Here is a 12,696-nt window from a genome sequence, read left to right as displayed (position 1 = left end):
TCTCATTGGCTCCAGGTGGGGATCTTTGTCTCATTTCAGTTCTTGTCCCTCTCAGCTCTGAAGCGATGCCATGCGCATGTGGTGCGACATCGTCTACTGCCATCTCTGCTGCCTGTTGTTGTCAGTGGCCACTGAGTCACTTCTGACTCATTGTGACCCCATGTGACGCAGTAGAACTTGCCCAGAGGCTTTTCTTGGCTGGAATCTGTATGGAAGCGGATCACCAGGTCTTTCTTGTGAGGAGCTGCTAGGTTAGCTTGAAACACCACCCTCACCATTCGTAAACCCTGTTCCACCTGGACTCTCTCTCTCTGCCTAATCTACTCTTTTCACTCTCAGTTTTTCACTGCCATTGAGTTGATGCCGACTCCTAGTGACCCTCGAGGACAGGGCAGAACTTCCCTGTAAGTTTTCAAGACTGTAGGGGGGTAGAAAGCCCCATCGTTCTCCCATGGAGTGTCCGGTGATCTCAAACTGCTGATCTTAAGGTTAGCAGCCCAACCAATAACCATGATGCCACCAGGGCCCCTTGTCTCTCAGAAGTGATTGGTTTAAAACACAACCGCACAGACCATGCCTCATTAACATAATCAAGAAAGCCCATTTGAAAATGGAATCACATCCACAGCTTACCCTCATCCTCACCCACTGCGGACAAGTTGATTGTGAATCTGAGTGATCCTGAGGGACAGAGTAGAACTGCTTCATAGGGCTTCCACAGGAGCAGAGAGCCACCTCTTCTTCCCGTGGCGCAGCTGGTCAACCCGCACCCTTAATCTAGCATGTAGAAGCTCTGCACTTCATCCTCTGCTCCACCAGGGCGCCTTTTCAACAGTGAACTGGTTAGAATGTACAGCCCACAATTTTGGAGGACACAATCCATTCAGTCCTTAGGAGCTTCGGAATCCTGCCTCACCTGAGTCTCTTGGACTTGTATTACTTCCATGCAGCCCCGCCCCCCCACCAAGCCTGGACCCCTAAACAATCTCTTGTCTGGTCTCCTGTCATCCAACCTGCCCACTTCCAGCCATTCTTCCCATTCGGCTGCAGCAGCGTGGGATTTTCACAGCTCAATTGGAATGCATAAAGAACACAGCAAATATATTTTATAAATTATCAAGGGTTCCTAAGGGGGAAAGGGGTGTGTGTGTGTGAAATGAGCTGATACCAAGGGCTCAAGTAGAAAGAAAATGTTTTGAAAATGATGATGGAAACATGTACAAATGTGCATGACACAATGGATGTTTGTATGGATTGCGATAAGAGCTGTAAGAGCCCCCAATAAAATGGTTTTAAAAAATAAAAATAATGCGGCAGTGGGTCCCAGAGGATCTCTGGGTAGAATGAGTCTCCCTTGTGAAGTGTCTCAGTCTCGGGAGCCCCGTGGAGCTGTTCTGTTCTTATGGAGCCTTGTGGCATGGCTGTGAGTCTGAATGGACTTGATGGCAGTGGGGTCGGTTTGTTTTAAAAAGTCTTTGAGGTTTTTAAACAGACCCCTCCCTACTACTTTCTCCTACCATACACTCCAAAAGGTTTTTTTTATCTTAGTGCGTTTGTTTTGAATTTCAACTCTGTGTGTAGCTGGCCCCCTGGCTCCCTCCTAAAGTCTGAATCTCCTCCTTCCAGTGTGCTTTTCCCACACAGTGGCACCTGCCACCGTAGGCTACATACAGTCTCTGCTTGTCTGGGTCCCTCAGAGGCCTGTAAGCTCTGTGACAGCTCTCACAACTGCATCTGCAGTACTTAGCACACAGTAGGGGTGTGTGTTTTAAGGGGGGTGGCATTCTGTACAAACCTCCCCCCATGATTTCTCTTTGTAACAATAGAATTGACAATACTTTTGTTGTTGAAAATGTACACAGCAGAACATACACCAACTTAACCATTTCTACCTGTAACCCTCCCCCCACAATTTTTTAAAAAGGGGAGCAGAAATTCATGTATGAGGTGGGCTTCAAAAAGTGTGTGGAAAACTGAATTAAAAGATTACAGTTTTGCTTAAAGCTTTTTGTGATTTAGGTGAATGTTTACAGAACAGATTATGAGTTTGTGCATTCCCCTCCCCTAATTTATTAGTGAAGTTAATCATTCAGAATCAGAAATGCTTAGCATACAGTTCTTCCAGTTAGGTGTGCCTTTATTCAGTCACGCCTGCAAGCATGCCTCTCTGCTCCTCAGGCTCTCAGCCACATGACCCGTGGGCACTCTACTCTCCACTCCATTAGAAACCTTGGCCTGAAGACACTTGGCTCTAGCTCTGTGACTTAGTAAACCGAGTAGCCCCCAATTAAGTGCCTGGAGGCAAAAAAAGATAATTGAATTTTTCCAGGAACTTTTTAAAGATCCTGCATGTGTATGGGTAGACCGTATTGTCACTGTTCCCAATGGCACAGCCCACCCCCAGGAGTGGGGAGAGTAAGAAGAGGGATATCTGAGCCCGCTACCTTCCAGGGGCTCCCCTATGAGATGTGTTCTGAAAGAGACCATCTTCAAGATGGAGTCAACTTTGTTTCTCTCTCAGGCCATGGAGAGTAAGCTACTTGTTGGCGGGAAAAATATAGTGGATCATACGAACGAACAGCAGAAAATCCTGGAGCAGAAACGGCAGGAAATTGCAGAGCAGGTGAGCTTTCACTGTTTGTGGGGAAAGAGGGATGTGTGTTAAGTCTACCGAGCAATGCTCTCGTCGTAGATCAGTCCTCCCTCCAAAGCTGAGACTCTGGCCTGGATTACTGAGCCCTCATCTCGGAGCAGACCTGGTCTGTAGAACAAACTAATGAATTTTGTGATATTGCTCAGAAACGTCGAGAAAGAGAGATCCAGCAACAGATGGAAAGTCGAGATGAGGAGACCTTGGAACTGAAGGAGACATACAGCTCATTGCAGCAAGAGGTGGACATCAAGACAAAAAAACTCAAAAAGGTACCAAAGGAATGAGGCCAGGCAGACTTTGGGGGACTGGGGAGAGAGAGCACTATTCTCTGGCTGGATGCTCTGCTCACCTCCGTCTCCCCTCGGTTGCAGCTCTTCTCCAAGCTTCAGGCCGTGAAGGCCGAGATCCATGACCTCCAAGAAGAACACATCAAGGAGCGCCAAGAGCTGGAGCAGACCCAGAATGAGCTCACCAGGGAGCTGAAACTCAAGTAAGGGCCAGGCCTGTCTCAGCCCCTACGCCTCTTGCTGGGTTGGTGGTCTGGTTTGTTAAGAACACACTCCTGAAGACAGGGCCTCTACCAACCTCTCTCTAGCTCATGTCCAGCCACCTTGTCTGTCTCCTGTTTATTCTGAGAAAGTCACTTCTACACCCTGAGGTCCCATCAAGCTACTTGACCACACGCTCTCCGAGGTCCCTGCCAGCCCATAAACCTTTTTAAAGCTCTGGTCTTATCTATTGTAAAGGAGTTATCTTTTTTCTTTTTTTTAACTGATTTGAGTGAATTTTTGAATAAGTTACAAAGTAAGGTTCCATCTCACCCCTTTGCATATGGCTTACCCAGTTGCCCAAACTCCATTTCCGAAAAAGTTCTTCTTTCCGGATTTCAGTATCTTGAGACCCTGTGTGAAAATAAGTGGACCATAAATGTAAGGGTTTTTGGATTCTCACTACCGTTGCATTGGTTTCAATGTCTGCCATTCCTAAGTGGTGCTCCACTTCACAGTAAGTTAGAACAGGCAGGTTGAGTCCACTTCTGTTGTTCTTTGAGACTGTCTTGACTATTGGGAGAGTCCCTTACATTTCCATATAAATTTTAAGATTAGCCTATCAATTCTCAATTAGGATAGGGATTGTGTTGAATTCATAGAGCAATTTGGGAAGTATTGTCCTCTCAAGGAACTCTTGATGGTTCAGAGGTGAAAGTGGTCAGCTGCCAGCTGACAGGTGGACAGTCTGGCTGCCTGTGTCTGTCAGATTTATGGCTTTGGAAACCCTGTCTGTGCATTCCGACTCTCCGAGGGTCGCTACTGAGCTAGACTCAATTGGACAGTCAGTTTGTGTTGGTTTCGGTCATCTTAATGAGCAATTTTAAGTCTTATGATTCACGAACATGGAATATCTTTATTTAAATCTTATTTTTCATCAGGATTTTGTAGTTTTTAGTGTATGCATCTTATACTTCTTTTATTAAATTTATACCTGTGTATATTTATGCTATTGTAAATTGAATGATTGCCTTAATTTTTATTGGACTATTTATTGCTAGTTTAGAGAAATAGTGTTTAGTTATTTGTAATATACAATGATATTTTTGTATTTTCTAGTCCCCAGTACATGTTAATTTTCTTGGTCGATTTGCATTAGGATCTAAATGTGAGCCACACTTTGCCTCTGGTCGTCATGTCCCTTGAGAGGAGTTTTTATAGCACAATGGTGAAGCACTGGGCTGCCAGCCAACCCGCCGGGGGTTCTGGTCCGCCTGGAGTTGGCACGGAGAGACCAGGGTCTGCTGCTATAAATGAGGAAACCTGATGGGGCAGCGGCACTCTGTCACATGGGTTCCTGTGAGTCCAGAGCTACTTGGACATCCTTTAGCAAAATCATCTCTCTCCTCGACTTACCTTAATCTAGAGCAGTGTGTTCAACCTCCCTAATGCTGGCACCCTTGCACACCATTCCTCATGTGGTGAGGAGCCCCCAACCATAACGTTTTCATTGCTACTTCACCACTGTCATTTTGCTACTGTTATGAATTGGGTGACCCTTTTGAAAGGATTGTTGGACCCCCAAAGGGGTCGTGACCCACAGGTTGAGAACCACTGCTCTAGAGGAATCCCTTATCCTTGTTTAAAACTCTCTCATGTGGACTTGTAGAATGTCTCGGATTACGACTTTGTGAGCTGGCTTCACCATTGATGCCCTTTAACTGTGCCTCTATCTCCCTCGGTCCCTTCAACTAAAAAGTAGCCCGGAAACACTAGTTCCCACACCGCAGTCATCCGAGGAGCTGGGAGAGACAGTGAAGCCTGGGCTCCAGCTCAGAGACGGATTTCGTTGGCCTCGGCCAGTGGCTCTCAGACTTTTGCAGGCTTCAGCATCACACGGAGGGCTTGTTAAACACAGATTGCTCTACTCTCCCCCAAAGAATCTGGTTCAGAAGGCTGAGAATGTGCACTTCCAACAGCTTCCAGATGTGGCTTCTGTTGCTTCACTAAACACATTTTGGGAACCATTGGTCTAGCGTTGGGGTCGGCAAACTGCAGGTCACAAGCCAGGCATGGTTCTTTCTGTATGTACATGTGGCTCTGAAGTAAAATCGAAAAATTGTAAAGGTTGTTATTTAAATAATGGCAGTTTAATTTATTTGTAAAAATATATTTAATTTTTAACCTGTTGTGAGAGACAGGATTGGCTCTTCCATTGCAAAAGTTTGTCTACCTCTGAGGTCTGGGCCAGGTATTTTTCAAGACTTCGTAGGTAGTCATGTGTGGCCTGATTGGAGAACCACTGAGCGAGTCATTAACCATGGTCTTGGTCTGAATCCTTGATTTCATTTCGGGTTGCAAAATGTTTTCCCTTCCCAGCCCTTCCACATCATTAGCTGGGCTTTTTCTTTAAAGAAAAACTTTTCAAAGGGGATCTTTTTATGACTGAGTTTTAAATTTGGAAAGGAGCCCTTAAAATTAAATGCTTGTGTGGCTCCTCTTTCTTGGTGGAACTGGGGGAGAAAAAAAAGATCAGAACAAAGTCAGAGTTGTCTCTGGATAGTGGATAATTGTGTTTTTCTTCTTTTCTAAAATGAGTAAGCAGAGTCTTTTGTAACCAGTAAAACCTTTAAAACACCCAACTATATCTTAGGAAAAGTAATTTCTTAAATGTCACAAAATAAAGGGAACATTTAATCTCTCAAAAGGTCCCCACCCACAAGAAAGTCATTCTTTTGCTTTATCTTTAAACAAACAATGATCCAGCCTGTTCCTCATAGTGCCCCCAGCTCTGAGGTAGTGGTTTTGCCCCTTTCTCACCGTGATACCCTTGGGTGTTGCTCTGTACTGAGGCTCTGAAAGAGTGAAGGCCCATGCAGAGGGGGCAGGAGACAGTAGGCTCCGTAGGGAGACACAGGCCAGTGGGTTCCAGTTTCATTGTTTGCCACGCTCCCCATTGGCCACATCTCAGGGAGAGACTCTGCTCAAGAACTGTCTCTGCCCTCAGTCCCCTAACAGAATGCTAGGCATTGGGCTCTACCCCTTGTCTTAGGGGGTTAGTCCTGAGGCTTTCCAGCTTGGGCACTGATCCACAGAGTTGGAGGAAGGCAGCGTAATTTCTAACACCAGTGACCCTGCAGAAGGTGTTCACATCAGCAGGTGTTCAGTGTAGCTCTGGGCATCACCCCCTCATGGGTCTTCTCATCGCCTCAAGCTGCAGCTCCTGTGTTCTCAGGACAGGGCAGCACCAGCCCTCTGTCACAGGCAGAGACCAGCGGTGTCACGCATGTCAGAATCTCAGCTCTTGGTGTGATGTTAGGCCCACAGTACATGCTCGGTACATGCTTGCTGGGCAGCTTAACATTTACCTTCTCACTCATAGCTTTGGGCACCAGACAGCCACCACTGACCAATTAAGCCTCCTTCTCCATCTGTGTTCACCCAAACATACTTATCTTACAGGCATCTTATTATAGAAAACTTCATCCCTCTGGAAGAAAAAAGTAAAATTATGAATAGATCCTTCTTTGATGAAGAAGAAGATCATTGGAAATTACATCCTATCACCAGGCTGGAGTAAGTCACTCTTGACTTTAAGTAGGAAAATTGGGAGGAGGAGAGGGAAGGGGGGAATTTAAGAAGAGCGGGAGGCTGCTGATCAGCTGGACATGGACAGAGGTGTTTGGCCACAGCTCTGTTTGAGTCATTGACATTCAGAACTGATCTCATTTCTCAGTGTCAGGTCTGCCGCGGGGCCCGAGGGTCAAAGTCTGGTCATGACGCTGTGTTAGCAACTGGAGGCTGTCACGATTGAACTAATGGCGCTCCCCAAGTTCCTGCCCCTCTGCTTCCCCATCCAGCTAGCTCGCGTAGGGTGCTCGAGCCAGTGAGGGCAAAACATAGGCGTCACCTTGGGTGTCAGGTCTAGTGGGACATAGGGCCGAGGATCCTCAGGTGCTGAAAAATGGGAGATTCCTGCCAAGGGTGCCCGAGTCTGGGTGCTGGCAGCCATACTTGGTGTCTGCCCTGTATGAACTGGATTGGAGGGGGGTCGGGGAGGGCACTAAACGCCCTTTTAGATGAAAACACCCATGATGTTTATACCTTGAACCGTCTGAAAGCCATCCAACCAGTAAAGATAAGCAGCTCCTGTCCCATTTCTGTCTGCCCTCAGTGCAGGGAAGTTCTAGCTGGCTTTTGGTTCATCTGATAGAGGCTCCAGAGCTCAGCTGAGCTCCCCTGTGACTGCCCTGCAGCCAGACCTTTAACCATTGCAGTCCCTTTTCAGGAACCAGCAGATGATGAAGCGGCCAGCCTCCGCCGTGGGCTACAAGAGGCCATTGAGCCAGCATGCCCGAATGTCCATGATGATTCGCCCCGAGGCCCGGTACCGGGTGAGCAGGCTGCTCTTGGCGTCCTCCCTTCTCTCAGGGAGGCATTTAGATTTCTGTAAATCCTTAGGCACGCTTCGGCAAAGTCAGGTTTGTTTGCACCTCTTCTTTCTCTAGAGGTGGTTTGTAATGGAAAAGTCCGTAGGTAAAAATGTAAGCTAGAAAGAGACATGGAAAATCAGAACTCAGGGGACAAAGGAAAATACACATACACACACTCAAATACTCACTGCCATCGCAGTGAGTTGATGCCGACTCCCTGTGACCCTACAGGACGGGAGCACTGCCCTTGTGGATTTCTGAGACTCCTGCAGAGTGGATGGTGATCTCGAATCAATAGCTGACCTTATGGATCGATGCTGAATACACAACCACTATACCACCAGGGTTCCTTCCAAATACCCTGTCTCTGTATAATAAACCCCAAACCAAACCCACTGCCGTGAGTGGGACTGCTCTTTAGGGTTCCCAAGACTGAATTTTAATGGCAGTAGACATCCTCCTCTTTCACCTGTTGGAATGGCTGGTCGATTTGAACTGCTCACCTTGTGTTTAGTTGCTCAATGCTTAACTCAAAGCCCTGTCCCCCTAGGGATTCTCATGTCCATCTTGGTCAGTACATACTAACAGTGAGCTTCTGAGGAGGCTGGGAAGGTAACTGTGTGGTGACAGGAGCCCCTGGGTGGGTGGCAGAATGGTTAGCACACAACAACTAGCTGAAAGGTTGGTAGTTCAAGCTTGTCAGCTTCAGAAGACAAGCCTGGCCACCTTTCTCTCAAAGATCATAGCCTTGAAAGGCCTCCAGAGCAGGTTTACTTTGCGCACATGGTCGCCACGAGTCAGAGTTGAGCAACAAGAGTGAAGTCTCTGGGTGGTGCAGCAGTGAATGATCATGGCAGCTAACTAAACAGTTGGCAGTTCTAAGTCACCGTCAGGAGCCTCACAAAAAAGACCTGGTGGTTGGTCTACTTTAGAAAAGGAAGCCACAGACAGTCCCAGGGAACCCAGCCCTACTGTGATACACACGGAGCTGCCCTGAGTCTGAATGGACTCACCAGCCACCAGTTTCAAGACAAGAGATGGAAGTGTGTGTGCTAAAGCAGTACAGTGCTTCCATTTAGCATCTTAACTGTGCACCTATCTAAAGGACCACAATTGAGACCATTTAGCAGCCCCCAAATATTGGCAGATGCCATAAGCACTTCCTTTCCTGAGCACTCACTGTGGGCTCTATCTCCTCTAGTCTGCAGTCTGGTCTGAAGCTAGCTGGTACGTGGGGGGTCCAGGAGACGTACATGGTTAAGTCAAAAAGCACATTGTAGAACAATTTGTACCAGATGTGTATAGATGAATTCAAATGTCTGGGCAAACAAATCAAAATGTGAACTGGCTCTCTCATCTGGTGGAAGTCCTCCCAAAACAAACAAACTCATTGCTACCGAGTCCCATGCCAGTGTGTAGTAGCCCCATAGAATGGAGTAGAATTGTACTGTGGGTATCTCAGATTGTAACCCTTCACAGGAGTAGAAGCCCCATCTGTCTCCCATGGAGCAATGGTTTTGAACTGCCAACCTTGTGAATTGCAGCCCAGTGTGTAACCTTTAATGCAACCTGGCCTTCTTGGTAGAGTTATACTCCCTATAAATATTCTTTCTCCATACCTCTATTTCCTAACAATTAACAAGAAACTTGTGTTATTTTTCTTTTCACTTAAAGATGGATGTTTTTGACTCTTCCCTTAGCAGCCAGAACAAAAAACTGGGAATAAGTTAGCTCCGCAGGTGCTGCTCTTTTTGTCACGAAGTTATTTAATATAAAGGCAAAGGAAAACAATGCATTAGGTGGGCTGTTGTAAAGGGGGTATGTGAGTGGTGTATCCGAAGCTGAAGTAGCATTTTCCTGGGAGTTTCAGAAACACACAGTTCATTGATTATATCTTGAGCCCAAAACATGGTTTTTAAGCCCACAGGCTTACCCTCTGTGGCACAATGGTTAGGTGGTTAGCGGCCAGAAAGAAGGTTGGAAGTTCAAACCCAATAGCTGTTCCACAGGACAACGACATGACAGTCTGTTTTCATAAAGATCCAAGCCTTGGACAACCATGGTGTGCTGTATGAGAGGAGCCAAACAGGTCGAAAAAATTGATGAGGACCAAAAGATTGAGCAGGGTGGCATCAAACCAGAAGATAAAAGCTCACAAGGCTGCCACCAAAATCCAAGCCAGCTTCCTTGGACTCATAACAAGGAAAAGCTCAAAGGGGAGAAGGAGGAGGATGGCCAAGCTGCCGAGACTGATGTGAACAAGGAGGAGGAAGTCCCTGTGGCTGATGGGGTGGAGAAGGAGGGAGATGGTCCTACCACCGCTAACGGAGTCCCAACCACTGGCCCCAAGTCCGAGGAGACCGGGAAAGCCGGAGAAGATCCTTCTGACGAGAAGAAGGGGGGAGGGCACCCCTGATGCTGCCACTGAGCAGGCAGCCCCTCAGGCTGCTGCCCCCTCAGAGGAGAAGGCTGGCTCTGCGGAGTCAGAAAGTGCTACTAAAGCTTCCACTGATAACTTGCCTTCCTCCAAGGCCGATGACGCCCCAGCTTAGGAGGAGCCTAAACAAGCCGATGTGCCTGCTGCCATCACTGATGCTGCTGCTGTCACCACCCCTGCTGCCGAGGACGCTGCTGCCAAGGCAACAGCTCAGCCTCCGACGGAGACTGTGGAGAGCAGCCAAGCGGAAGAGAAGCTAGAAGCTATAGATAAAACCCAACCTAAGGAAAGTGCCCGACAGGAGGAGGGTAAAGGAGAAGACCATGAGGCGGACCAAGAACATGCCTGAACTTAAGGAATGGCTTTCCATGTCGCCACCCTCCCCTCTCCTGACCCAGTTTCTCCCACCCTCTAACTCCACTCTAAAGTTCCCCTCCCAATCCTGCTCATTTCTGTGACTCTGTCCTCCCCTACCCACAAACCCCCTTTTCTCTCTGTGTGGCAAAATTTAAAAACAAAACAAAACCAGGAAAGATCCCAAGTCAAACTGTGCCTTAAACATTTTTGTTTTTGGTGGTGTTACGGCGAGTTGTTGGTAATGATAATTCAATCATTTGGGGACATTTTTGCATTGTACCCAAGTGTTTTGATCTGGTGCATGTGACCCTGTGGGAGCCCACTGTTCCTCCCTGTCTCTGCTACAAGTGTGTGTGCAATGTCCCCGTTCATCCGAGGAGTCCAGAAGATCAAGTGAATTCAAAACCACGTTTCTTTTCTCCTTTTCAATGTGTTGGAATGAACTAAAAGGGAAAAAAAAAACCCAGATTGTTTTAAAAAATAATAAATGAAACAAATGTGCCAATTAGTGTTAAAAAAAAAAAAAAGATCCCAGCCTTGGGACCCCATGGGGCAGTTCTCCCCCAGACCTATAGGTATGCTGTGATCCAGAATTGACAGCAAAAGCTTTCGGTTTCAGTTTGATGATGGGATCCAGAGGTTGGCAGCATCTAAAGCAGTGGACACAAGAGAAACTATACATCTCATGCCAATAACTCACTGCCACCAAGTTGATTCCAGGGCCTAGTGACCCTATAGGACAGAATAGAACTGCTCCTTTGAGTTTCCGAGATTTGTAAAGTTTTATGGGAGTAGGAAGCCTCGCCTTTCTAATGCAGAGTGACGGGTAAGTTTGAATCACTGACTTTGCTGTTGGTAGCTCAGTGGCTAGCCCACGGTGCCACCAGGGCTACTATAGTGTCCCAGTAGACAGAGAGAGAAATGGAGCTGCTCCCTCTCCCTGTCTCCTCCCTGCAGTGGCCTTCCCTGGAGCCCCTGGGGCTTGAGGACCTGAGGAGAAGGGGCCATGGCAGCCACGGTGTTCTTCCTTCAGTGTGCCTGGGAGAAGACTCACACCGGCTCCAAGTGAAGGACTTTGTTTCCAAGGTCACTTAGGAGGCAGGGCTATTGCTGCTTACACCATCCATACACAACAGCCCTGCCTCCTCCCCTCTGCCACTGAACGCTCACCAGGCCTGCTAGCAGTGATGGAGGGGATGGGTGACTGCTGGCTTCTTCTCATAACCTTTCTGGATTTTCATACTGTCTTCAATAAGTGGGTTTCATTTCATTTGTCATTCTTCCCTTATGTCCCTTAGGATATAATACATGCTCATTTGTGTGTGTTGGGGGGGGGGTTCGTTTTTTAAAGGAAAATAAAGAGAAATCATAAAAATAATCTATAACTCCACAAGGAGGAAAAATCATAAAGCTCCATCAATTCTTGGCCAGCTTTTGGTAGGCTCTGAGTAGCCTATGAGGAGCCCTATTGGGCTGCTCACCACAAGGTCAGCAGTTCACCATCAGCCACTCTGAGGGGGAAGATGCACCTGCAGGGAGTCACAGCCTCAGATGCCCACAGAGGTGGCACTACCCCGTCCTCGAGGGGGGAGATGAGTTGGAGCCTACTTGACGGCATGAGTTTGGCTTTGTTTTTTGTTGTTTCTTGAAAGAGCAAGCCGTTGACACTTCTGAGAGATGGGGGGGGTGCTTGCATGCTGTGGTGGCTTGGGGTCCCGCCTAATTGCTCACGGCTGTGCTCCTAACAGGCAGAGAACATCGTACTGCTAGAGCTGGACATGCCCAGCCGGACCACCAGGGATTACGAGGGCCCTGCCATTGCCCCCAAAGTCCAGGCCGCATTGGATGCGGCACTGCAGGATGAAGATGAGATTCAGGTGGATGCCTCCTCCTTTGAAAGCACTGCAAATAAGAAATCCAAGGCCAGGTGAGTGGCTTTTGATTGCCCGTATTTGAATAGAACATGTTGGAACAAGAGCAAACTAAGGCAGAGTGCCAAGAATGCTTGTTTATTCTGAGACACTTTGCAGAACGTACCCGGAAGTGTGGCCATAGTACACCTGGGTTTGCTCACTTATTCCCCAAATATTTATGGTCCAGGCACTCTGCCAGGCGTATTGAACAGCAGGATACCTGAAGCACCCAGTTCCTGCCTGTAAGAAATGTGGCCTCGTACCACGGGGCATTAAAAGAACCCTCTTCCTGATTTTCTGGAAAATCTTATGCATATAATTATCGATTCTGTTCCATAGCTCAGACACCCAAGTCCTAGAGCCCTAGAGAAGGAGTCAGCCGACAGCAGGCTTCAAACATGGGCCTGCAAAGATC

At 47.5% G+C, this 12,696-nt stretch overlaps 1 protein-coding gene and 1 pseudogene across 6 annotated transcripts in view; both read left to right on the top strand.

Annotated features, from left to right (window-relative positions):
- Positions 1-12,696, top strand: part of KIF3B (kinesin family member 3B) — a 45,373-nt gene that overhangs the window by 29,429 nt on the left and 3,248 nt on the right. For all 6 annotated transcript variants that reach the window (XM_075563802.1, XM_075563803.1, XM_075563799.1 and 3 more), the window contains exons 3-8: positions 2,522-2,623; positions 2,800-2,922; positions 3,025-3,143; positions 6,604-6,717; positions 7,430-7,535; positions 12,117-12,295. In XM_075563802.1, coding sequence (XP_075419917.1) covers positions 2,522-2,623; positions 2,800-2,922; positions 3,025-3,143; positions 6,604-6,717; positions 7,430-7,535; positions 12,117-12,295 — 743 coding nt within the window. The remainder of the gene's footprint in view (positions 1-2,521; positions 2,624-2,799; positions 2,923-3,024; positions 3,144-6,603; positions 6,718-7,429; positions 7,536-12,116; positions 12,296-12,696) is intronic.
- LOC142462172 (neuromodulin pseudogene) lies at positions 7,542-12,099 on the top strand (annotated as a pseudogene).

This window comes from Tenrec ecaudatus, chromosome 12 (assembly GCF_050624435.1).
Source record: "Tenrec ecaudatus isolate mTenEca1 chromosome 12, mTenEca1.hap1, whole genome shotgun sequence".
NCBI lineage: Eukaryota > Metazoa > Chordata > Mammalia > Afrosoricida > Tenrecidae > Tenrec > Tenrec ecaudatus.
This window is presented reverse-complemented; position numbering and strand designations above follow the sequence as displayed.